At 38.1% G+C, this 26231-nt stretch overlaps 1 protein-coding gene across 1 annotated transcript in view; it reads right to left on the minus strand.

The window, feature by feature from the left end:
* Positions 1-22323, minus strand: part of LOC150080290 (synaptogenesis protein syg-2-like) — a 266638-nt gene extending 244315 nt beyond the window's left edge. Inside the window, exon 1 of the mRNA XM_090381296.1 lies at positions 22011-22323. Within this exon, the coding sequence (XP_090237422.1) occupies positions 22011-22104 (94 nt within the window). The 5' untranslated portion in view covers positions 22105-22323. The remainder of the gene's footprint in view (positions 1-22010) is intronic.
* Between the last annotated feature and the right edge of the window lie 3908 nt (positions 22324-26231).

Here is a 26231-nt window from a genome sequence, read left to right on the forward strand (position 1 = left end):
ATTGGTTGGAAGAAGCGAATAAAGAAAGTTATAGTGCACCAAGATGGGAAGATAATGAAGCGTTGCTTTGGGGTCGTGTTGCCTTTCATTAAAGAGAACGAACGAATTATATTACGGAGAATTTAATTAGATAAAAGTTTCCATTTCTTTTGGTTTTGCTAATTTCATTTTTATGAAGATTCGCCATTGTAAAGTTTCATGCGAATTGCATAGATGGCACTGAAGCGGACTAATCACTCGAATTAAACGGGAAGATGGAATAATTGAAGCAAATCTTCCTTGAAAGACAATGCTATAATAGCAAAAAAAACCCCCCACGGATTGTACAAAAGAGGAACAAAGAAAAGTTAATCATAGAACGTGTTGAGATAGAATGAAAGGAAGAGTTTTAGGTTCTATAAATCATTTCCTTGGCTGTGGACCAAGATAAAGATTTCCTTGGGATTATCTAGAGTTAGGAGAGGCTATAAAAAAGACGGAGAGTACCTCTTAGTACTTAACCCCACTGTGAGTTAGTTGTTAGAAGGTCTTTTCGGCTTTTAGGTTTCTAGTGGACTAATCTTGATTTCACCTAATACGCATGGCTAGTAGCTATTCTCTAAGAGCAGGGTTACCTACAACTCTAGCTACCCCTACAGTTGTTGTCTAGAGTATAAGAGAGCAATTCTGAAATAGTGCATAAATTGATTCATAATCTCCCTGATGAAAACAAAACGATTTCGAAAGCATAGGAATTTCGTGAATTTGATTTGAATTCGCTCCACTCTATTATAAAGATATTGCTGTTGTAGGAACTGGAGTATATTACAATAATCAAAAACTGTAAGTATAAGCTGCTTCTAGAGAAGGATTATAACTTTGTTGCTCGGAAAAGCCAAGTAAGAACGCTTAATTTTACCGAGAAGTTTGAAAGGATGAGATATTATGAGATCGACGTGATGGGAAAGACTGGAACGAATTCAAATTAAATTCACGAAATTCCTACGCTTTCGAAATGATCTTGTCTTTCATCGGCGAAACTATGAATCAATTTAGGCACTATTTCAGAATTGTTTCCTTATACTCTAGACTGTAGGGATAGCTTTTGTTTAGCAATGTTATAAACTCCATTATTGATTATATTATTGATTCTCCGCCTGAATTTTCGTCATCAACTTTACTTTTCACTGCCTGTCCCTCGTACTCTGTTTACTGCAGTTGGTTGTTCAATTTCCTTCAAGGATATAAATAAACGCAAAATTAGTTATACGCTTAAGTCATCCATCTATAAGAAATTACTGTTCGCTCTATTTCATTGAATTTGCGAAATGATGTATAAATTTCAATGCCCGAGTTTAGGGTATGCACTAATTAATTAATTAATAAGCAGACTGAGACGAGTAAACTTGAAAATGTCTCATCATAAAATTGTTTTCTTAAATGAAATAATGACATGTTATGAAATGACTCAGTTAATAATTTGGTCAGAATATCGATTGAGAAGCAGTGACATGCAAACAGGCAACGTTAGATATGCTACTGCGATGTATACAGTGTTTATGAATGGATAGTGATGGCATCCGTAGCCGAGTGGTCAGGAGCGGGAGTGCAGTAACACACGCTCTTTGAGTTAGACCGGGGTTCAAGCCCATGACTGCTAAATACGGTCGATTTGCCAACCCGCACTGGACCAGCGTGGCAGATTATGGTCTAATTCCCTCAATATGAATTGTTGAGGAGGCTTCCATCCTGCAGTGGGTTGATAATGGCTGCAGTTTACCTTTTTAGTGAAAGATAGATATAAACGATTAAAGTGATTGCTTCGACTTTCTATAAATGTAATATATCGTGTGTTTGGAGTTATACTACGATTGCTATGTTCACTTTTAGAGAATCATGGACAGCTAATGGATCTTGTTGTGACAGCTACTATAGAAAACTGAATTTGAAAAGAATTAGAACAATTCGGAGATGAGAATATCTTGTTTTCTTAGTGGAAACAGAATGCTAATCATTCTTTTTTAGGAATAAATCTTTTTCATCCCAACAGATTACAGAATAATTGTGCTGGAGTAATGCATCTACCATTTCATCTAAGATTCTTCACTGTTAGAAATTAAAATATATATCGCTCGTTTTGTACTTTTAAGCTTTTGACCTTCAGTGAACTTCGCCCGCCTACGTGTAGCGTATTAGTAATACCGAAAACATTTTGGAAATTAAAGTTACTCTGAAGATGTAGTGATTTTATCATTAATCATTCATAGTAATGAATACAGTTCGCCCATGGAAGAAAACAGAGAAGAATAAGATAATCAGCAAGAGATAGTAAACCTTAATTTGAATAATGAATGATTTATATCAAATTTAAATAATGAATGATTCAATTAAAACAGATACCAGCTAGAAAGAATATCTGGTTAGCCATCAAAGTGTATTTAGAAGGAATTTTTATATTTTTTAAATTTGTTCGAATGCCTTTGGAGCCCGTAAAGCTAAGCTTTAGTGCGCATGATCGATAAATTGGAATTTCAATCATTCCGCTTATACTTTTTATCTTTTCTTCCAAAATATTTAAATAGTGATGTAGAAGGAGGTTACTAATCAAGGTGAATGTTGGGATTGATTCTTCATTTTTTTATTGTAACTATAATATATTGATTTTGATAAAAGCATACAAATAAATAAATATGCACACAAACGCACGTGTATATATAAACTCTACCATACCCTGAAAATATTCCTCTTTAATTTAAATAACTTTTCTGAATTTTTTTTAAAGACGCACAGACCAGATCCGTAATAATTCTTCATTTTTTTTTAAATAAAAACGTGATAAATTTTTTCACGCAAAATATTTGACATTAATATAAAAACACGTTAATTTTTTTTTATAATCCTTTTATAGCTTTTAGCGAGAGAACACTTAATTATTAAACGTTTTTCCTAGAAACCTTTCATTGTTCCCGTCCATGTTGAATTATGAAACACGTTATAAGGTAATGACCTGAATTTTTTCGCCTACTTATTTTATTAGTTTTTTTCTTGTCTCCTGTAGCTCGGTTTAAGAATTATGAGTGTTTCCTGACCTCAAGCGAAAAGAAACAGCAAAAAAAAGTGATAATTAATTATACTGGCTTTAGGCCAAAGTAATGAGAAAGGCCTGCAAAATTGAAGAAAGTGGATTCGTACTCAGAGTACAGGAAAAACAAATTTTATCTAATATAGAGTACCTTTATGATTCTTGAGAAAATATTCTCTTGTAGAGTCACTGAAATCGAAATGTATCGCAAAATATATAAAATAAAGTTTTAAATTTCAAAAAAATAGACACGTTGTTAAAAACCTTTTAAAACATTTTGGACTGAAACCGGACTTAAAATATCTAATAAAAGAACCTAGATATCTCAATTTAAAAGGGACATACATCAACAAATTTCACGGCAAAATATTTCAAAGGATGCTCACTAATGATGTCAGAAAAATGTATAATTAATTGCTGTAATAACGATTGGTAGTTGCCCACCGATTCAGGAAGAGGTGGAGAGATTAAACAATTATGCCAAACTATTTTCGAGTGTTATGGACACTCAGCTGTGTGTAGAATCGCTAGCAGAATTCCCCATTGCTAAACCACACGTGCAGTTAGTTTCCTGTACAGTGTGTGAGCACATAATGATCGAATACGTCATTGGAGTATAATAAGCCTGTCTGTATACTCACGAAAGAGCCATATCTGAAATTCCAATTCTACCATCGTTACACGGAACATCTTTAATTGGAATTGGGCATGAGAATTACATTAGTGTAGGAAGCAGAAACATCCCTCTCTCTCGCGCGCGCTAGCGCGCTTATACAGACAGAGTATGGTGCATCCATCCCACAAGATATATAAAACACATTTGGATAAGTTATCGTATTCTAAGTCTACATCTTGCTATTAGTAAGTTATATTGTAGATCATTTTATACATTGATTTTTAAAATCTGGAAAGTTCCATCGGTGAATTACATGCTTAATAACAGCATGGTGTAGGATAAAGTTGTTATTTCATTTTCAGTAATACTACAGAGAGATGCATTCTTTGCAGAAAACCGGAAGTACAAATTTCAAGCTTATAGCGATGAATTGAGTCAAAAATAATCGTTTGGAAGTAAGAACAGTTACCTTCGACCTTGCCCGAATTCAACGAACAGCGACCAACTACATTTATCTAGTTCAGAGGAAAATTTTCCCGGAAATTCCACTTCTAAACATTCCGAATCAATTCAAATGTTCGATATAACTAACCGTTAAAATCAGAAAAAGACATCAAAGACAACTTTGGAGAGTCTAAAATGCAGTCTGCAGCCAAAAATGCAAAGCCGATATCCATACTTACATTACTCTGTCAGATTTTCCAGTTTGAAACAATCCCCGGTGCGTAGTAAAAGTTCAAATCTTGATGTTCCCAATCTCAGGTAACTTTATATATTCTAAAATAAGTTAATCGTATCCAACATAATCATTTAACTGAAATATATTTGACACGCAGGTTTTCACAAATCAAAACAGTTATATGTGATTATATGCAAATATTTTTATGCAGTATATTCATGCAGTTTACTGGTTTTATAAGAGTATTTTTATAATAATAAATATAGACAAACGGCACACATTACTCAAGACTACATAGATAAGATGCCTTCTAACGCATGGCTCACGAGCGGGAGACTCTTCCCCGAGGCTCTCGGATTCATGCTCGCATCCAAGACAAGGTCATCAACACCAGGAACTACAGGAAATACATTACCAAGGACTCCGGGAGTGACATATGATCATGCCGACGATGCTACTTGTCTCCAGAAACATTCCAGCGCATCACAGCGGGATGCAGGGTGATTACCCAGACGGAACACGCTCATGGACATGACCAGAACGCCAGGATAATACATCAGATGCTAGCGCAAAAATACCATAGTGGCATAGTATTTAGTGTAAGGCGCCACCGGTGGTCTCCCACAGCTGCACCATCAGTAATCTTGTGAAGTATACAGAACTCTGTCAGTGACAGAAGTGTGTGTGGTATGTTGTATGTGTATAGTATTGTATTGGGTTTTGTTGTTTCTCTGGCTACTTGGCAGCAGGGACCCTAGTGGGACCCTACGTTGCCCGCGATCACCACTGGAAGGTGAGCCAGGCTGCCCATTATTCTCTATCTGGACTCTGCTAGGGTCGCCTGAGCTTCCTGGATGAAGTCCAAGTTAAAAAAAAATAAATAAGTGTGAGAAAGGGCGATAGTTGAAGAATGGAAGTCAAAGCAGGGAGGAAGATGGAAGGACCAGTAAAGAAGGTGTCCTCCAGATGAGGAAAGCAGGAAAAGAATGAAGGGTTGGACACCCCTGATCCAGGAAGCCCACCCGAGTCCAGGGACGGTAAAAGTTTGCGAGGCCAGAGAGCCCTGCAAAGAGAAACGTCGTTTGACATCCACACCCGAGGAACTAGCAGCCGTTGACCCACCTTGCGGTGTACAGATGCATAATTATTCAAGACCCGAAGGTGTCTGTGGTGGAAAACAAAACTCCTACCCTTGTGAGGGCTTGTAACGTAGGTTGTTCCTACTTATGCATGGGAAGAATGTATCATCTCGCACTCTAGGCGAGTATCAGCAAGAAGATCCTCAAAGAAAATATACTATATTATAAGTACGAACCCCAGGTCGTATTAGAGACCCCTCCCTGCAAACTGTACTGGGACAGCTCCAGTATAGTTTACGAAACCGAACGGACAGGACCACTCCGCACAACAAACCAGGCATGACTCTCATCGACAAGAAAGAAAGGCTACTTACATAATCGACATCGAGATGCCCAACACCAGCAACCTCCAGAAAACCTACAAGGAAAAGATCAGGAAGTGCATAGACATAATCCACGCGTCTTTTGCAATGACGCGTAGATCCCCCTAAGAAGCTTGCTACAGAATTTATCCATGATTTGAAGATTTTTTCCGGCTAACATCCTCCAAACGTACAATACCCTGAAGATTGATCCCCACAAGTTCTGTGATGATGATGATGAAGCGTACAGGTCTCAGAAGATACAGGACATGTACCACCAAATAGAGTTGTAGCAGTTTCCTGATTATCCCCTGCAGGATGGAATTTCTGTTTTAATAGCTCTACTTCGCTCCTCTGCTGAGGAGAATTAATGTCTTAAATTATTATGTATATGTATGTTACTTATATATCTATATTACGATGCGTATGTGTTTATATGTCTCTACATTTTGCTTATGTCACTGTATATACGAGTATATGTGCTTTATTTACTCGTATTGGATGTTATTTGTTGTATTATTTTATAGAAACTAATGCTTATGTCGATGTTTACTTTCTAAGTTATCTTGTACAAATGTATATAGGCACCCTACTAGCCGAAGGCTGTTCAGGGGTGAAGCATAAGCAATAAATTGAGTGAATAATTATAAGATGGGAAGTCAAAGAAATGTGGCATATGGAACACGTACTAATCACCCCGATCACCGTGTCAACCACCGGCATGGTGCCAAAGAGCCATCATAAGAACCTAGCAGAAATGGGCCTACAGAAAACATTTACATGGAACTCCAGAATTCCACGATCCCGAAGACTTGTAGAATCACGGACACAACCAACTACCCCCCCCCCCATGCACTTGATACTAGTACCCGTCACGGGGAGGGAAAAATAACATAAATGAGAAATAAGATTAGTACACTGGTGTGCAAAATTTAAGGACGTCAGGTTTCTACCTGTAGCTTCTCATAGGAGTGGCCTGGATATGGGAAAACATACCGAAGGAACCGTGTGAGGTACAGAAATGATGAAGGAAACAACACCGACACAACAACGGAAACAAAACGGTACAGAGGGACTTTATTCAAAAATGGCAACATAGTACGTACTGGCTGCTATGATACAGATGCATCACTGCAAAAGATGGAACAAAGGGAAGAGGTGGTCCTCAGTAGGAGATATGGCTACCCCTAATGTGGATGCAGGCTTTCCACCGCCTGTCTGTACTTAGAACAATGTTGTTGATAAGTTCTTGCGGTAACATCGTCCATTCCTCTGTCAGCGCCATCTTCAACTGGTGAACATTTTCTGGTCGGTGTGGACGTGCCGCTAGGCGTCTCCCAGAGCGACCCATATGTGTTCGATGGGATTTAGATCGGTTGAACGGGCAGGACAATTCATACGAACAATCTCCTCACTTTCCAAAAGCATATCAACAGATGCAGTGCGACGGGGTGTTGCGCTATCATCCATAAACACGAACTCAGGGCCAACGGCACCTCGGAACAGACGCAGGTGGGGAAGGATTACCTCAGTACAGTAGTGTGCACCGGTTACAGTACCGCCTTCCAGTATCTGGAGTTCTGTACGCCCATCCAAGATAACGCCTACCCAGACAAGAACACCTCAACCGCCATATCGATCCCTTTCAGTGATGTTTGCGGGGTGATACCGTGTGCCAACCTCTCGCCAGATTAGCTGACGTCCAGAATCGCTGCTGAGACAGAATCTACTCTCATCAGTAAAGAGTACCTTAACCCATTGCGCTGCTATCCAGTCCTTGTGTTCGATGCACCACTGTAAACGGTGTCTCCGATGTGTAGGTGTTAAAGGGATATAGCGTACTGGCCGTCGGGCAAATAGTCCACCTTTGTGGAGTCGCCCGGCCACAGTAAACCGCGATATCCTGCGTCCTGTGGTTCTGTGCTGCTGGTTTGCAATGGATCCCTCTGTCTGGTGTTGGTCTCACTTAACTTGTAGGAGTATATAGCGATCATCATTGGGCGTTGTTTTTCGTGGATGACCACCCTGGTCCTTCGAACAGCTGTACCTGTCGTTTTGAAGGACAACCACGCACATGAGCCGATGCTATGGGCGATACCGAACTCTGCAGCCACACTCCTCGCACTTCGACCTTTCTCGAGCTTCCCAATTATTTGATCCCGGGTAAAGTCATCCAGATGTTGTCTACTGGCCATTTCGTTGTCTGTCGCACTGTATGAAACCGATCGAACGTCTGTAACAATCGTGCTCACCATTCGGTAATTTGCACAGAACTGCTGAACTGCTGCTGCATTTATCTGTTTATGTGAGCCCTCTCATCATGATTCAAATTTTTGCATGTGCACCAGCTTTCTACTGAATTGCCACAGGCTGTCTCGTTTGATTTTGTAACCTTTAGAAAGAGTGTTGGTCCTTAAGTTTTGCACACCAGTGTACATAAACCATAAATTACACTCTTTTCTGGCTTTGCAGAAGTTCTGCATTCCATCACAGAGCATACGATGCAGATGTGGGAAACCACCGGTAGCGCCTGACCCTAAATAATATACCACTATGCCACTACTATACACGAAGTGGTTGGAACATCTCCCGACTTTTCAGGTCACGGAACAGCGAAAAGCAGACTAGAGCCAGACCGTCATCAAGAAGAACCTGAAGAACAACCTATTACAACCAATAACGAATACGGCCATAACGGAACCAGAACTGGAGGATGAACAGCAAGAACAAGAACTACAACCAAGAGCAGTCATAGTGCAATTTGACAGTCACAGACCACCTCAATACGCGAATAAAACCGGATTATCTTACTATGCCGCTGTAGCAGCCACTAGAATGAACGTAGGGGAAAGCAGAGAACAACAAAACACAAAACACGATTGACAGGGACCCACCAGCCTGGGAGAGAAGGCTACAGCATAATATAGAAGAGATGTGAGTGAAGATAGGCCAACTAATCCAGTACTAACGGAGTAATAGAAGCAAGAAGCCGATCGGAAAAGTGAAGGCCACCCTCAAGAAACAACATCCACAGCAATGAGGCCTATAATCAAAGGAGCGAAGAATACATTGACACCTTCAAGCAGAAACTTTTGGTACTCAGAAAGAGACCTTCCGTTATGGGGAGAGTGTTCAGAGGGAAACACACAACAGGATATTTCATGAAAACCAGAAACCTCTCTATAGGAAACTCGGACAAGAAAAGAAGGAAGGCAAAGAATTCTCCAACCAGAAGGCACTCGAGGAGCTCTGGGGAAATCTTTGGAGCAGTGAAGTTAGCCATAACGGCTGAGCCCCTTGCATAGATCTAGAAAGGAAGAAAGCCAAGAACGTACACGAGATAACAGAATGTGAGATTTAGAAGGTAGTAGTAGTATAGCAGTCGATTAGGAAGTCCCACAACTGGCGAACCCCGCGAATAGATAACATCCACAACTACCGGTACAATAAATTCGGTTGCATACACAGGCACATAGCAGAGCAGTTTATCCAGACATTAACACACCCTGCGCATCTAGCACAGTGGTATCCCTACACCGGTGGAAAAGGCCCGGGTTCGAATCCCGTCGATGAGATGAGGAACTTTAATGGGCTTTTTTCACTCCGTGGCTGAGTTAATCGGTCTCAGGCGTTGATAGCAAGTTTTTTTCCACAGAAACTGTGGGTTTTCGTCCAGCAAAACAGGCAAATCGACCATAGAACACATGCAATTAACAGATATAAGACACACACACACACAGCACGGCAGATGAATTTAATTATTCGAGTGGCCTAAAAATAATAGTTTGGTTTTTTGGTTTAGATAATAACACACCCAGACATAGTCCCAGTTCTCTGACTCAAGGAATTGCCAATCTGAAGGCTTAGGACAAAGCCACCACAAACCGTCAAAGTTCAGACCAATCACCTGCCTTTCAACAATTTACAAGATACTGACCAGCATAATTAAAAAAAGATATTAAACCAGAACATGATGGCCGAGTAGCAGAAAAGATGTAGGCAGATGAGCAGAGGATGCAAGGGGAAGTTGATCATTGACGCTGTAGTTATGGAGCAAGTCTACAAGAAACAGCGCAACCTGTACACGGCCTGCATCGACTACAGCAAGGCTTACTCCGTGCTCCATAGCTGGCTGATAGAGACACTGAAGATCTACAAAGTCAACCGGACTCTGACACACTTCCCAGAAACAACCGTCCAAAATGGAGGACCACCGTCAAGGTCGAGAACATCCCGACATCCAGCCCTTGATGTAATGCATGCAAGACTCATGGATTGCATCAAGGACATCCACTTAGATAAAACTACCAGCTGAAGTCTGATGAAGAGATTGAAGCCATGACCGATACCCATCAGAAGAGGAATTTTCCAGGGAGATGCCCTGAGCCCACTATGATTCTTTCTAGCACTCACACCATTCTCCACTATTCTCACTAACAGAAAGTACGGATGATACTTATACCCTAAAAGAAGGGAGGAAGAACATGTACACCCTCTCTCACCTGATGCACATGGATGGCATCAAACTTTATGCCGCAACTGAGAATCAACTCCAACAGCTACTCCAGATCACTGAAGAGTTCAACACTGACATCAAGATGTAATTTGGCTTAGACAAATGCAAGACCTATGGATTGCATCGAGGACAGTCGGATGAAACTACCAGCTGAAGACTTCACCAGTCTTCAGCTGGTAGGTTGAAGCCATGACAGAGATTGAAGCTATGACAGAGGGAGAGACCTACAAATATCTAGGGATGATGCAGACCTAGATATTTGTAGGTCTCTCCAGTTAGAAGAGAAGGAGATCAAGGGCCGCCTGACTGAGAAATGCCATCAGAGACTGAAAAGCCTGCTAAATTCAAAGCTGAATGGCGGGAACATGGTCACACAAAAAACACATACGCAGTCCCAGTACTAATGTACTCTTTTGGGAGCATAGATTGGAGGAACACTGAGCTGGATTATTTGATCAACCAGGATAATGATGACCAAGAGCCGCCAACACCACCCAACGAAGGCCATCGAGAGACTGATTATAGGCCGCAAAGAAGGAGGGAAACGATTGGCTGACCACATTGAACCAGGAGAAGAAGGCGATTAAGAACTTGCATGATTACTTCCAGGAAAACACAGCGCCAATAAACCAAGCCTTAAAAAAGACAGAGAAGAACACACAACACTCAGTCTTAACAAGGAGACCACACTGACACAGAAAAGAAACAAAGACAGAAAGATGGGCGAAGAAGACATTATATGGTAGACACTACAGTGACCTCCAATCAAGACTACATAGCGAGATAATAATAATAATAATAATAATACAATGGAATTTATTCATCAAAAGATATGTTTAAAATAAATAAACTTGTTAAGAAAATTAAATTTCTTGAGAACAAAGTTATAATTAATCAAATAAAACAATTTTCCAAACAAATTTGTTATTAAACTAAAAAGAAAAAAAAAAAGGAAATTGCTACACATAATACATTCCACACTGTAAACAGAGAGTACTTTTTTTATTTATCTAAAGCAACTTTAATCCACTGAATCATTAAGAATCAAAATTTTTCTGATTAAATATTTTAATTTGAAAATAGGATAACTTCACCTGAATCTGAAATCAATGCTAGCCAACAAGTTAATTATATTTACAAATTTGTATATACATTTGTATACATTGAATACAATGAATACATTGTATTCATTGTATTCAATGTATTCAATGAAGACATACAATGAATATACAAATATACATTTGTATATTCATTGTATGTCTTTCTCCAAATCTATTCAGTACCCTATGGTGATGCAAAACAATTGCTTTTCGTTCCTTAAATTATGCGAAAAATTCCTTTGCTCATTCAACTCATCAAAAACAATGTTCAAATTTTTAAAAATTAAGTTCAATTTCAGTTTTTGAGCTGAATAAAGGATTTTATATTTCAACAAAAATTGCCTTTCCTTTTTCAAGTCATTCCAAGTATTTTTTCCCATTATAAGTCTCAAAATCCTTCTAATTAAGTTATGAATTACCTTTACTTTTGATAAAGTAAACTTTTGATAAAAAAAAATGAAAACTTTTGATTACCTTTACTTTTGTTAACAATGATATGGTAACAATAACCATCAATCCATAACTCAAGGTAACAATGATATGGTAACAATAACCATCAATCCATAACTCAAGGTAACAATGATATGGTAACAATAACCATCAATCCATAACTCAAGGTAACAATGATATGGTAACAATAACCATCAATCCATAACTCAAGGTAACAATGATATGGTAACAATAACCATCAATCCATAACAATGATTTGAAACTTCTTCCACAGTTGGACATTTGCAATTCTGGATCTGATCATGAATGAATGTTTATGTATTTTAATAGAAGTATAACCATCTAGAATTTGATGAAGTCTAATTACCAAAAAGTTTGTTTTTTCAAAACTGAGTGCTAATTTATTATCATGTATTTATTATCATAAATTATCAATTTATTATCATGCAAATGAAAAACCTGATGTAGATCATAATCATGTCTGTTAAGTTCCTTCCAACTATATATATAAGATTATATCATCTGCATAAAGTTTTATAAAAGATCTCTTAATTACTTCAAATATGTCATTTATATAGATATTGAACATTATTGGCCCTGCATGAGTGCCTTGAGGTACTCCTCTTTTTATATTAAATGATTTTCCTTTTATATTTTCTAATTCAACTGTTAATTTTCTTTTGGTTAAATAACGTGCTAATATTTGATTGATTCCCCCCTTGATTGTTACGTACACATGAGATAAATATTAACCCAGAAATTTGTATTTTTAGTCATTCTTTCAAGAGATGAATAATTAATTACCGCATGAATAACTCATTCCCTAAACTCGCTTGATCCTTATTGCTTTTCTTGAACTTGAAAAAAAAAAGTATTAAAATGAGATAAAAATTAAAAACCGGCAATTAAAACTTTGTATATTCCGTTTGAAAAGATTGTGCCTTCTTTGCATCCGTCTTAAACGCTGGCGAAATTAAAAGTCAAAGAGTTACAGCGAAAAAGTCAAACAGCAACAGATATATCTGATAAGATATACATGGTATTATCCAAGGTATTGGAATGCCTTGTTATAGTAGAGCGAGGCTATAATTAAATTACAATATGCTCATTTTCAGTTTCTAGAGAAATGTCGCATGTAGTGAACCTCAGTGAGGTTTAAAGCGGAGAAGTAGTCTTGTGTCTCATGTACGACTTAATCTTAGATGGAATTCGGGTGTCTAAGATTTCCACGGACCACTACGGAATAGTGCGAAAGCGGAAGATGGAACAGGGAAGTGATAGTTCAGTCACGAAACGATGGATCATGTATTTTTACTATTAAGAATATTTAGAAATAAACCTGGGAATGGTAAGATGTTTTGCCAAACGAATTCCCCACTACAGCTGCAGAAAAATTGCTGAAGAGGTGCAAAAGCATGAAGGAAAGACAGTCGGCGATATTACTGTATGCAGGGCATTCCAATAGGATGATTTTATGCACTAGCTAAGGCACACAGACCCATCATAGACCCACAACAGTCAATGTTCAGCGTTTTAACCGTCACTGAACATTTTAACTCACTATTTTAATAGTGCAATGGTCTCAGGAGCTGGACATTAAAGGAATAGAAATGTCTTCTCTGGCGGACTGATCAATCATAATATATGATTTATCAGACTGATGGAAGAATCTGATTCTGGAGAAAGCCACAGAACGCTTCTGTGGGGACCATGTAATCTGAACTGTAGGGTATCGCGGTGGAAATGTGTAAGGTGTAAGGTGTAAGGTGTATTTAGTGTCAGACGGCACCAGGGGTTTCCCCCATCTCCGCGTTGCTTTCATTGTGGGTGTACCAGTTCACTGGGAAATGCCAGAGATTTAAAAGTGTGTGGGCTTTGTATCTGTGTGATGTCGTGTACCGTTGTTCATCTGGTCGTTTAGCCGCTGGACCCCTGCTGAGGCCCAACGTTGCCCCACCTTCGCCCCGTGGAGGCAGACCAGGAACCCAGTAGTTTTAGTTTCACTCTGGCAGGTCCTGCCACCTAATTTCCTGAGATTTCAGAGACTAGGACCTAAAAAAAAAAAAAAAAAACGCGCGCGCTGTTTTATATGCACGTACGTACAGACAGAGACATATATCCATCATCGTCGGTTTGATGATCGTTAGGTGAGGGGGATAATGCTTGCATAATAAAGGCCGAAAGAATGGGCGAACGGGAATTTCGACATAATTAAGTTTTTGTGTGTGGGACATTCGCTAGCATAAAGATAGAGTGGGTGGGAGACTGAAGGCTGGGGGGGTTAAGGCAGAAATATGGGGATGATAGAGTAGGCAACCCCAGAAGTCAGTGAGGCATGCCCATGCCTCACCAGGAGAAAGTAGGGGGCGCCGGGGGACTGTCCCACCACCGGCGCAGGGGAGGGGGTGGAAAGGCACCAGGCAAGAGAGCCCGGTGAGCTGAAGAACAGATGTTCTTTGGTAATAATGGTAGTGGGTTGTGGGCTGCGGCCATTTGGTTTCTCCTCGTCCTCCTCCTCGTGAACAGTGCCTGTGCATAATCCGAGAAGGCTTGATACTCCTCCTTTGTGTCTAGGAGGTGATGTTCTTGTCCCTGTGGTAAGTAGTGGATTCTGGTGAGTAAAACACCACGTAGGTCTTCATAGAGCCTGCAGTCATACATTAGGTGCTGCCAGCTCTTCAGCCCCCCGCAAGTGCAAGTTGGATCAACCTGAATCCCAAGTAGAGACAGTTTGGCATTAATAGCTCCGTGTCCAGTTAAGAGGTACGTTGCTTGTAGACCTGGGGAGAACCAGTTGGGTGAGGTTGGGTAGTTTTGTTCAATATTGGGTAGAAATTTCTTTGTGATCTCTCCCTTTTGAGAGTTGCTCCACCTTTCCTGCCATGCCTGCTGCAGGTGAGTTTGCTGGTTAGGTCAATAGTGAACCCCAGAAAAGTCTGTGGGGTGCCTTTGTCTAGGTAGTATAGTAGGCCGCGTTGTATGATTTCTAGGTCCAGCGGGAGAGTGCCTGCGAGCACGTGCAGGGCGTGGGTGCTCACCGTGCGGCAAGCGCGAGTGATGGTTAGGAGGATGGATCTATTAATTTGGTCCGTGATACGTCTGTTTACTGCTGTTGTAGTTTTTTGAAACCATGCACCGAATGCGTAGGTGACGATCGGAGTGACGATGGAACGTTGGAAATGTGATGGTATGGTGTGGTGGTGCTTTTTATGGTCTGAAGTTGGGTCAGTGATTGTTATTGAGGGCTGAAAGAAGCGAATTATCCTACCGCGATATTCTAGACTGCTGAACTTACTGCGCTGATGGACTTTTATTGTGAAGGGACACATTTTAACAAAACAGTGATCTATGCATAAAGCGAAATACACAGTGACCTGGTTTGAAGAAGACCATCTGCTGTTAGTACTGGAATTGCCGACTCAGAGGTCCATCTTAATCCCATTGAAATATTTGAAATATTTCCATTGAAACTTGATGGAAAGTTTGTCACTTAAATTATCCGCTATATTGAGAGAAACATATGGGTCTACGTCATATGACCATGTGTTTAGTCAAGTTTATGATTGTCTTCTGGTCTAGATAACGTAGTGTTATCTTCACGATAATAAAGATACACAAATTTTACATATTCCATCATTAGCTCTAAATTTGTATATATGTTTTTAACTGGTGTCCGGTATTTTCTTGGATTACAGCAGAACGACCACCAGTCTGCTGATATAGTTTGAAAGTCACATCGATAAAACATGGTGGCATCTCTAGTGAGCTTGAAGATATTTCGGAATCAACCTTGACATGTCTATAGACATTGTAAGACACTGTAATGATTACTATTTCAGATCATACGAACTTCAGATCAAGTCTGTGATTAATGTAATGAATAAGAACAATGTATCAGTACAGAACATTCAGCCTTCAAACACAAAATTTACGACCACTTAGATGTCTCTTCCACTATCCAAAACTCTCGTGGTTACTGCGCAAAGAAATGAGCTACTGAAGCCGATGTTTTCCGTCGTAACAAACGTACTTTGCGTTCAACCGTATCTGTCCCCATCTTCGCTTTATTGTGAATTGCAGTTATTTCTGGTTACTGACATCAAATCTTCTGGGCTGGAGGAGCGATGATTAATAATTTCCTAAATCAAAACTTATGAATACCACAAGGAAATTCTGTCTGTTGGAATGGCGTATTTTTCTGCCGAGTAAACATGTTTGATTCTTTGTTTTCTTTCGGCTTCTTCAAACTTTATGGCATCTATTTCTTCCCTGCTATCGCATCACGATAAACATTCATAATTTAAACTTCGCCAACTAAAATACCGACTTTTAAACCCCCTTCCCCTCCTTGTACCTTTATTATTGCACAGTTCGGAGATTTTAACTTGAGAGTTTCCTTTAAAATTCGTCTTTCACTTGTAGCAGTTTTTCAATGTATCATTCATTATTTCAAAGAGTGCCTCAGGAAATTACCTACACCGTAAAGAACATAAGAATTCGTTTGAATTAAATGCCTCCCTTGAAGATATTTCTTACTTGCTACATATGCAGTGCCTATTAATGTCTTTATTCCTAATGGTAGGCACTAGTCGACTTTTACTTCAAAGAATCTTACGGTAGAATTTCTGTACACCATGATTTCTAAAGGGAAAAGACTCCAGTAGAATTTGTTTTCTTAAAAAGCTCGATCGGATAGCCAATGCTAAGGTAACAGGAGTTGAAGCTAAGATACAAAGATAGACTTACTACTGTACGAAATATACTTGAAATCAAGTCTTCTGGGACATGAATATTAATCTTCCAATTGACTATTTTACATTTAGTGCTCAGAACGAACTACGATACTTTTTTTTGTAGTTGTATGAATTAAATTTAATTCTGAACATCGTGCTCTGAGTTGTCCGAGGGGAATTTGGATTCATCATAAAATTATCAAGTCATCTGATAATTCTGAGTAGGCGTTTTAAGAATTATTTTTAGCTTTATTTCTTAATTTTCCTTGATCGTGAGGATTGGAAGAGGGGCGGTTGGATAAAGGATAGATTTCAGATTGTGCCTAATTTTTTTATGCTTAGAGTAGCAATCTCGAATATACTGAGACAGCATCAAAGGTACTATATTTTGTGAAAATACATTAATTTAAAGATGCTCAATGAAATGATACAAATGAAGGCACATTAGTACACTTTTTTAAATATAGGCATCCATTAGATTCTGGCATTTGTCCCACCGTGTCGTACTTCTCTTAGAATTGAGTCATCATATTGAACCAATGTTTCAAACGCACTGTTTATCTTAATTGTCATTACTCCAAGATGTTTTTTCAAAGGCTCGAACAAATGAAAGTAAGAAGATAAAGGATCAGAATTGTATGGCAAAAAACTCTCATATTAGGACCATCCGAGAATTATCTCATCTGCCCGTGGACAAATTATGTGTCCTCTGTCGGTTAGCCTGTTTTTGCTGCAAGAAAACCCGAGTTTCCGGGAGAAAAATCCTGCAACCAACCCTCGCTTGAGACTAAATAACACAGTCACAGAGTGTGAAAAGCCCATTATAGTTGCTCGCGTCATCGCTGAGATTCTAATTCGGCCTTTTCCACCTAGAGGTCTGTGTGCAGATGGGCAAATCCATCCGTAACAATGCAATCACCGCTCATTTTAAAAATAGGATTGTTTCTTAGATGTGTCTGTTGGACCATATACAGCTCGCATTCATTTTTTCTGTGATGCAGTCATTTTGGTTTAGTCACCTAATGTCAAGAAAGGTGTGCAGCACCTTTCTTGCACCCTTCGTGTAACAAGAAAACAAACAAACAAAAAAAAAAAAAAATATATATATATATATATATATATATATGTATATTACATCTTCATCCAAGTGAAATTTCACTATTCAGAATGACTTGGTTTCTGACCCTCCACAAAATAGCAATAAATCCATTTTTATTAGTCTGTTTTTGAGATCAATCGCAGAACTGATCAGTAATACACATAAACTGGGACATCAGATGTAATGTTGACGAATTCACCTTTGAGCCTGCACGCAAGCTAGGTGGTTATTCAGGTGTCTGTTAGCTCCTTTTCCCTTATGTCACATTACTTAGCGTTCTACAGGTGGCAATTTCTTGTTCTTGGGAATTTTGGCTCAACTGCCATTCATGCCATTTTTAATGCTATTGAAGTTGATACGGTATTACATCTGTACAAGTATTTGTTGATACTTCGATTATCATGTTGGTTGGCTGGGAAAACCTGGAATAACTCAAAGGGTAAATCCTGAAACCGTTAACCATAGCTTTGAATGAATTCTTACCGTTTTCAACCTCTTTCTCTTACTTCAAGGAACAGTAATACTCTGTGTTTGGATATTTCTCCAACCAGAAATAGAGATTTAATTACGAAGCTTTCTGAGCAATAGGCTCTTTCTTATACGCCAAAGAATGGAAAAAATTAAGCTTTCAGGGAACTGAGCTTTCTGAGAACGAGACGAATCCTAGATTATTATTTCATGATGGTTCCCGACCACAGATGATATGGCTGTACAACGGTATAAAGTGGCTAAAATACCATCGTACGTTTTGAAATTACTTTCGGTTTACTTCCGACTGATTGTATCAACGTTCTGAGCAACTTTTATGAAGTGTTCCTTTGCATATTGTACTCGACTGAGAATTTCTTTGTGAGGGGACCCATGACAATTTTGAGGGTGCTCTTTCAATATTTTTGGTAACAGTAGTTGCAAAAATAATCCAGAAAAATGAAGACTGTAAGATTTAGAAGAAACAGTTATGTTTTATGGAATAACAACAGAAAGGATCATTTTGGAACGTACATTAAATACATGAAAATTATACGCCATTATTAAATGTTTGAACAAACACGCTCGTTAGAGTAATAAATTGTTAAATCCACAACAGATGGCAGCACAAGTATATAATTAACATTTGCTGCGATGTTTAAAAAGAGAAGAATTACTGTAATCCAAAAGCCAACGTTGTTTTTGATGTCTGAAAAGACAAAAATTTGCGATCAACAAAGAGCTGTCTGTTGTTGTTGTAATAAAGAGACAATTTGCAAGTTCCAACGATGCTGCAGTGTGTCCATTCTTGCATATTGAAACATTATCTGAATTCTAACGGTGCGCTATGAAGGAAATGTACATTCGAGGAATACTTTGCAACCATTATTCCTATTTTAAAAGCATCGTTAGCATTTGATATCTATTCCGAACATTTTAATGATCAAACATTCTGACGAACTGGTTTCTGACGGAACTAGAGACAACAGTGACTTTTTGAGGAGCTTTGCCGTATTGGATTCATGGTTGGCATCGAGTAGCATAAGCAATCACAGCTCTGGCTGGAAAACAAAATTGATTTCTTGATAATTGTGTGCGCTGAATGAATCAAACAGAAGTAATGCAAAGGCAAGGCAAAGAAACGCAGTCGGAAACAACAAAAGAAGCTTGTTAGTAGGGGCAGATATACTTATCGTTGCTCATCTTTGGCATGTGTAATCAGATCCTGGTTAGAATGGATACAAAGGTGTCTTTTTTCAAATAAATATTGTCAATAAATATGAAAGCATATTTCACTGAGATTCATTATTCTAAAAAGGTCTCTGAGAATTAAGAGAGCCAATGTTGAAAGTCGATGATGATCGAAGTCGTATTTCGTTGTTGTAAATGCGCACGATTTTGAGAATTTAAACCTATAAAGACGATTGTGCGCATTCCATCAAAATACAGTCCATCCAATATGAAACTTTGTTAATAACTGTACTTTGTTAGACAATTTTGTTTAACTATCTCCATGTGTACATAAAATCTTTTTGAACGATAATACACTGTTTAAAACTACTGAATAAATTACAATTGTCTTAAACCTATCGAGAGTTTTTATTTTGTCTCTTTCCTTGTATAATTCTAATTTATTATCGATTAATTCATTTCCAAAATTTATTTTTAATCATATGGCAGCAGCAGCACTCTATAATTTATTTCCAGCATTAGGGAATACGAAATAGCTTCTTTTCCAGCAATAATTATGAAAAATCTCTGTGTATTTATTATACATAGAGACTTTTATAAAAAGAATGTCTGTCTATTATTATTAAAAATCAATAATTAAAAAGCAAAATTATTTGAGGCATTTTGTTATTAAGAAATAGAACCAAAGTCTTAAGAATTATTTATATGTGAGTCTAAAACGGAATGATTTGGAATAATCAATCGCGCTGCATGTTGTACGAGGTGCAATTGAGATTAGTTCATGTCTGAAGAGAGAGAGAGAGAGAGAGAGAGAGAGAGAGTAGTATGGAAAAATGGCATCTGAAGTCTGTAAAATCTTTTTCATCTGGTGGAACATTATCATTTTAAAATTACCATTCTTTAGCCTTGAATACTGGAGTGTTCAGTTTAAATTGTTGAGGTTGAGGAATTCGTTCGTTTTTTAATATAGTTAATTCCTTCAGCTTCTCTTAGGCGCTTCATCTTAGATGCTGCAGTAATTATAATAGATTCTAAGATATTGGAATTTCTTAAAGGATACGCCATTTTTTGTTAGGAATTGTATGTATAACCCAGGCGAGCCCTGGAATTTCATCCTTAACCATGAAAAAGTTCTCATTGTGAAACCAACTCCTCCTAAAATCATTTTATAGATAAGGGCAACATAGAATGTTTTATTTAGCCATTCTCTTGTCTCTATATCGCTGTCATTATGCTTAATATATCCGGGAAGTTTCCAAACTGAAAAGCCTATCGGCTATGATGCTTGCGGTATATGAAAGTGGGCTGAGCGCTGAACGTGGCGACATCTTTCGGTAAACTGCTGTGGAATAAACACAGCATTAGCTTAGACAACTGAAGAGAATATTATGGAAAAAGATATTTTCAAAACTTCACGAGTGTTGTTTAAAATATATACACACGTAGCTTATTTTAAGAATAATGCAGCGCTCGAAGGAAGACCAGGATAAAATTTAAATGCTCGCCAGTATTGCGTATAAATATAATAAATAAATAGAATTCTGCTTCTAAAGATAATTTAAATACACAATGGCTCAATAGTGGTTGAACCAAATAAAATAAGTTATTTAAAAAAACAAATAAAAAGTTCTCAATAAAAGAAGTGCTGAACTAATATTTTGGTTGTGTATTGCTTTTATTGAGAGGTTATACGAGTTATACGTAGTTTAACAACATTATAATTATATTGCGATATACACAACAAAAACAAATTTTTTTAATTCATAAATATTGTAATTTTAATGCATTATTATCGCAGCGAGAAAAATATGAAGAATGTAATAATTCCTTATTATTGTAGCCATTTCTACAATAACAAAAAGGGCAGGATTTTAATAATTTCTATTCTTTATCTACTGTTATCATTGAAGCAATCTAGATAGGCGATTTCAATCTCGCGATAAATTTTGGACTTTCCAGTTTCATTTGTTTTTATATTTTCGTTTTCCTTGTTGATTATTGAGCATTTTGGAAATTGATTAAACGAAAAATAAAATAAAATCGTACGTTTGGAATAATAAAAGTGGTTCCACTCCACATCTTCGCCTCTAATTTCTGACGTATTTTAAAAATGGTATTTCATCCTCGAGTTCCCAATAAAGAGAAGAGAAAAGGCTCGATTTATAAATGTCAAATCGGAAGATGAGCTCATAATAAAACGGCAGTATTCATCTGACGTGCATTTAAATATCAAACGCATATTTGCATAATTACAATCTCTCTAAGTAAGATTACTAAACAATAAAATTCAGCTAACTATCCAATTGTATCGTCTTTAAGTTGAATGAAGGAAAATTTTCAGTGAAGGGGTTATTATCTGTTCACTCAGGGTATAAACTGGAATATAAGACTGTTGATGAATTTCTACCCTTTGAACCCATGCCAAAATACACAACCACCCAGCGAGCAATAAAAATTAAAATATTGGATGGAAGGGTTCCATAAGAATCCCCCGGCGGGTCATTAACCCCCCACAAAGGAAACGTTCCCATATTTTGTTTAACTTTTTACCCCTTTAAACTCCCATACAGCTTTCCGTGCATCTTTTAGCTGAATGAAATGCATTATCAGAAAGTGATGAACCAAAGAAAGGAAGAAAGAGTTGAAGAGTACTTACCGAGAACTCCAGTAATATTTATTAGATAGAACAAGCAACATATATACTTTAATATCCGAGGAAGGACGCACCGACACTTAGGAACGTGCAGCATCACTCTAGCAACCGATATTCTACCGGAGCCAACTTCTCTCTACAAGAGTCGGAACACACAATTACACTTTCCTTGCACCAGTTGACGGGCGTAGAGATATCTGTAAGTATTAAAGCACTATTACAAGTCCGGTTAATAATGGGTAACATTAAACTGTGTGTATCAGTGGATAAGGAGAGTTTAGTCCACTTTTGAACTGTTGGGACCAGTAGCTGGCGGCTTCGGTCTTACATTTAGCGCATGAATCTCCCGCTGTACCTATGGATCGACCGGCAATTGTCCCTACCACTACTGGCAAGGGGTGATGGGTACGTCCGTTTGTAGTTGTCTTGTTCCTAGTGTGAGATAGCCGCCTCTTAGTTCCGGAGCTAAACGATGTCGAAGAGGCTTTTAGGAACTTTTTTTTTCCCCCCTGTTTCTCTCTCTCTCTCTTTCTCTCACTTACCGAAATCTGTTCTTTTCCGATGCGAACAAATGACGGATGTGAGTGCGGTAACCCGATGGGAGGAGTAATAATATTCCTCTTTGATAATACACGCATCAACCGGATCTTTCAGCATCGCTTCGGTATCTTTGGCATTTTGTTCATTTGAAAAATAAATAAATAAACAACTTTCTGTATAGAACTTGTACAAGTGACAGATACAACTAGCATTTGTTCGGTTGTGTGCTTTCACTTTATAAGTTTCTTTTATCTGGTTGTTGCTCATTGTGGGGTGACTGAGAGAAAGATGAAGAATTAGAGAAAGAAAGAGTAAAGGGAGAAGGGGTTAAAAAAAAAAGGAAAAGTTGAGAGAGAGAGAGAGAGAGAGAGAGAGAGAGAGAGAGAGAGAGAGAGAGAGATAGGTGTTGAAAAGTGAAAAGTAAGATTAAGAAGGAAAGAGAGGGGTGTGAAACACAGAAGAAAAAAATATACAAAAGATAGTTAAATATTAAAGAGAGAAGCAGAGAGAGAGAGGAAGGATAAAAACAAAGAATAGAAAAAAAGAGAGGAGAGAGAGAAAGGGGAGAAACAGAGAAGAGGAGAAAGGTGATGAAAGAAGAGGAGACGAAAGAAGAGATGGGAGAAATAACAGAGAAACAGACAGAGAAAGAGAAGAGAAAAAACTTGAGGAGAGTAAGAGTTACGGGGGAGAGAAAAGAAAAAAGGGCAGGAATGTAGGGAGGAAAGAAAGAGATGAGAAAAATTGTGAGGAGAGGATGTTGTTGTGGATTTGTAGGCGCATCAACGACTTAAACCATATTGTTTAATTGTGTGTCATGTCTGTAGAAATGTGTGTGTTTCGCGGGCTTAAGAACCCGGAAAACTCGGTGAAAAACCTACTCCCTCCGCCTGTAGTTGTCTAACTATATCCTCTATTAAAGAGGCCTTTTGAAATTCCTCCAGTTCGACGGGATTCAAACCTCATACCTCTGCAAACGAGTGACAAATGACAAAACCGTTACACAGTAACGGAGAACGCGAAGAGAAAAGGAAGGAGGAGGAGGGAGGGAAGTGAGAGAGGGAGAAATTAATAATAGAGACACAGCAGGAAAGAATAAGAGAAAGATAAATAAAATCAAAGAGAAAAAAGAGGAAAGAGGAAACACATAAGAAAAAGACATGAACGTGATTTGTAAAAGTAAGGAGAGAGAGAGAGAGAGCGAAAGAGAGATGAAATGAGTTTCTTTATGTGCCTGCCAATTACAAGGTTGCCATGTGGTGCCTGTTGAACTAGTAGCCATTAATAACGTCAGGTTTCTCTCTCTTTCCATCAAAATGGCTTCGAAGAACAACAGGACCCCTCCATCAACCACAATGTGCGTACCGAGGGTGTCCATAACAGTCTAGAAAAACACGGGAAGCCCTCAGAACGACATAAAATCAAATTGTTTCTTGCGTTCGTCAGATCAAACCAACACAACCTGAAACATTTGATTGATTACCAAGAAACGCGCATCACTGTTCAAGATCAGCGGTATGTTGACTTCCACTGCAACGCTGAGAACACGCCATTCATCACGAGCGTCGGAGAGCACCATGAATTTCCTACCAGAGTTTAACACTATAAGAACAACAGAGTACGCCTCAGCGAGCATTCACTTTATTTCATTGAATACGGACACTTTTCCTGGTTTCCACACTACACTACCGAAAATATCGAGAGACTGAAGTGCTGTAAGGGATAAGAAACTGTAAGGGATAAGAAACCAACGGGTAAAATTCCTCTTTTTTATCACGAGACCATGAAAGGAAGATTATTTCTAATATTATAGTAATGCAGTGTATATTGAACTTCCTCAGTTCCTGGAGTTACCCAAGTGATTACAATTTTGGGTGGACATTGTAGGGAATTGGAGTGGTCTAGCACTGCAAATATTATAATAGTATTGATTCCCTTATTGTCGGCTCATTGATTAGAACATTCTCCAGCTGATCCATAATCAGTTGTCTCATTTTATGGGGCAGAATCAATTGCTTTGTGCTTCAGGTCTACTGATCAAAGTCTACAGTTATAAAGGAGAAGGAAAGTGTCATTATACCTCCGTGAATTTCTATTGTAATAAGGATGCTCAATTTGAATACATTTCGAACATCGTTATTGTACGTAGTCATGGGGGACTTCGCCTATTCATTTACATTTCCCAAAGAACTTTCAAATCTAACGGTTTGATTATTCTAATCTTAATATCTCCTCGTAAATATGAAAATTTGTCCTGTATACATTTGGCTTCGTATGAAGTTTTGAATTCAGTGATATAATAATACGTTTTGGTTTTTGTCAGCGTTATGGCTGACAAAAACTATGACTATGACCGATATGTGTGTATTATATTCGGGAACTATATCGTTTATAACATCCTTTATTGCCCATTAAGCCGTATTAAGCAGATGGCATCTTTGTAAACACAGCTGATTTTTTCTATAAATATGTATAGCACGATATTCGTGGTCAAATATTCCTCACCCGTCACCCGAATTTAAATACAACAAAAAACTGTTTATGTTAAGGCTCTTAGACTACGGTAGTTGATTTGAACTCGTGTTACAATATTTCTTCAGGAAATTCCTCAAAAATGATCCAAATTTTCTATTTGTTGCCTAAAATTTGGCATCATTTAGAATTAAGAGTTCATCGTGTTGAACTCTTAATTATAGGTATAGTAACTGCAGGTTACAGAATCAAATACAAGAAAAACCTCAGTATTACTTTTAATGAAAACAAAATATACCTTTCAATCTCTATATCATAAAACAAAAGCAGGAAAGGTTGGTTGGATTTATTAGCCGCTTTTCAGTATTTCTTAATAGCCACGGTCGAGTTGACTTTTATAATGTTAATTTTGGAGTTTGCTTCTAAGGTACAGTCATTGCGAGTTAAAGGTAATGGAAGTGGGTCACTTACGCTGCTAAATTTGTATGGGAAATTAAATATCTTAATATTATACATTGTGAGAAAAGAAATTAAAAATCAACAAACTAGTCACAAGTACAGTGTGGCTCTCGCCTGAGACCGACTAAATGGGCCATCGTATAGGGGGGGGGGGGGAACTATAAAAATTCTTCCCGTTTTCACAGGATTAGAACCCAGGCCTTTTCTAAATAGAACGGAAGGACAGCGCTCGTAACCACCGTGCTACTGGCAATGGGTTTTTCCACACTATGATCGAGTTAGTTGCTCTCTTTCGAGGGTTACATGGTTTTGCGAGATTCATAAACAGACAACCTAACCATAGAACGCACGCAATTAAAGAAGACACTGGTGCTTCTTGATTTTAATTGCCTCGGCTCTAATTCAAAATACCAACTAACCACCAAACCAACGAAATTCGTTGTAAAAAAATTAACTACTGTCTATGAGGGCATAATGTAATATTCTTTCACCATTAATTTTATGTTATTTGAACTGCTTTCATATCATGCCTTTACTAACCTATGATATTATTTAGCTTAGTATTTTTACAGTATCTCAAAGGAACATTATGCATATGGTTATTATCGTATGCTTTCGTTTTTAATTTCCTAAATAATTTTGTAATGAAATGGTTGATACCAATATTTTATGTAACATTAGAAAACTGATATCATTTAAAATCCCGTGATTTCATAACTTTTTCAAATTGTTCGCTTCATCCATGGACAGCTG

The sequence above is a fragment of the Mastigoproctus giganteus genome, chromosome 9 (genome assembly GCF_048544385.1).
Source record: "Mastigoproctus giganteus isolate SK-2022 chromosome 9, ASM4854438v1, whole genome shotgun sequence".
Lineage (NCBI taxonomy): Eukaryota > Metazoa > Arthropoda > Arachnida > Uropygi > Thelyphonidae > Mastigoproctus > Mastigoproctus giganteus.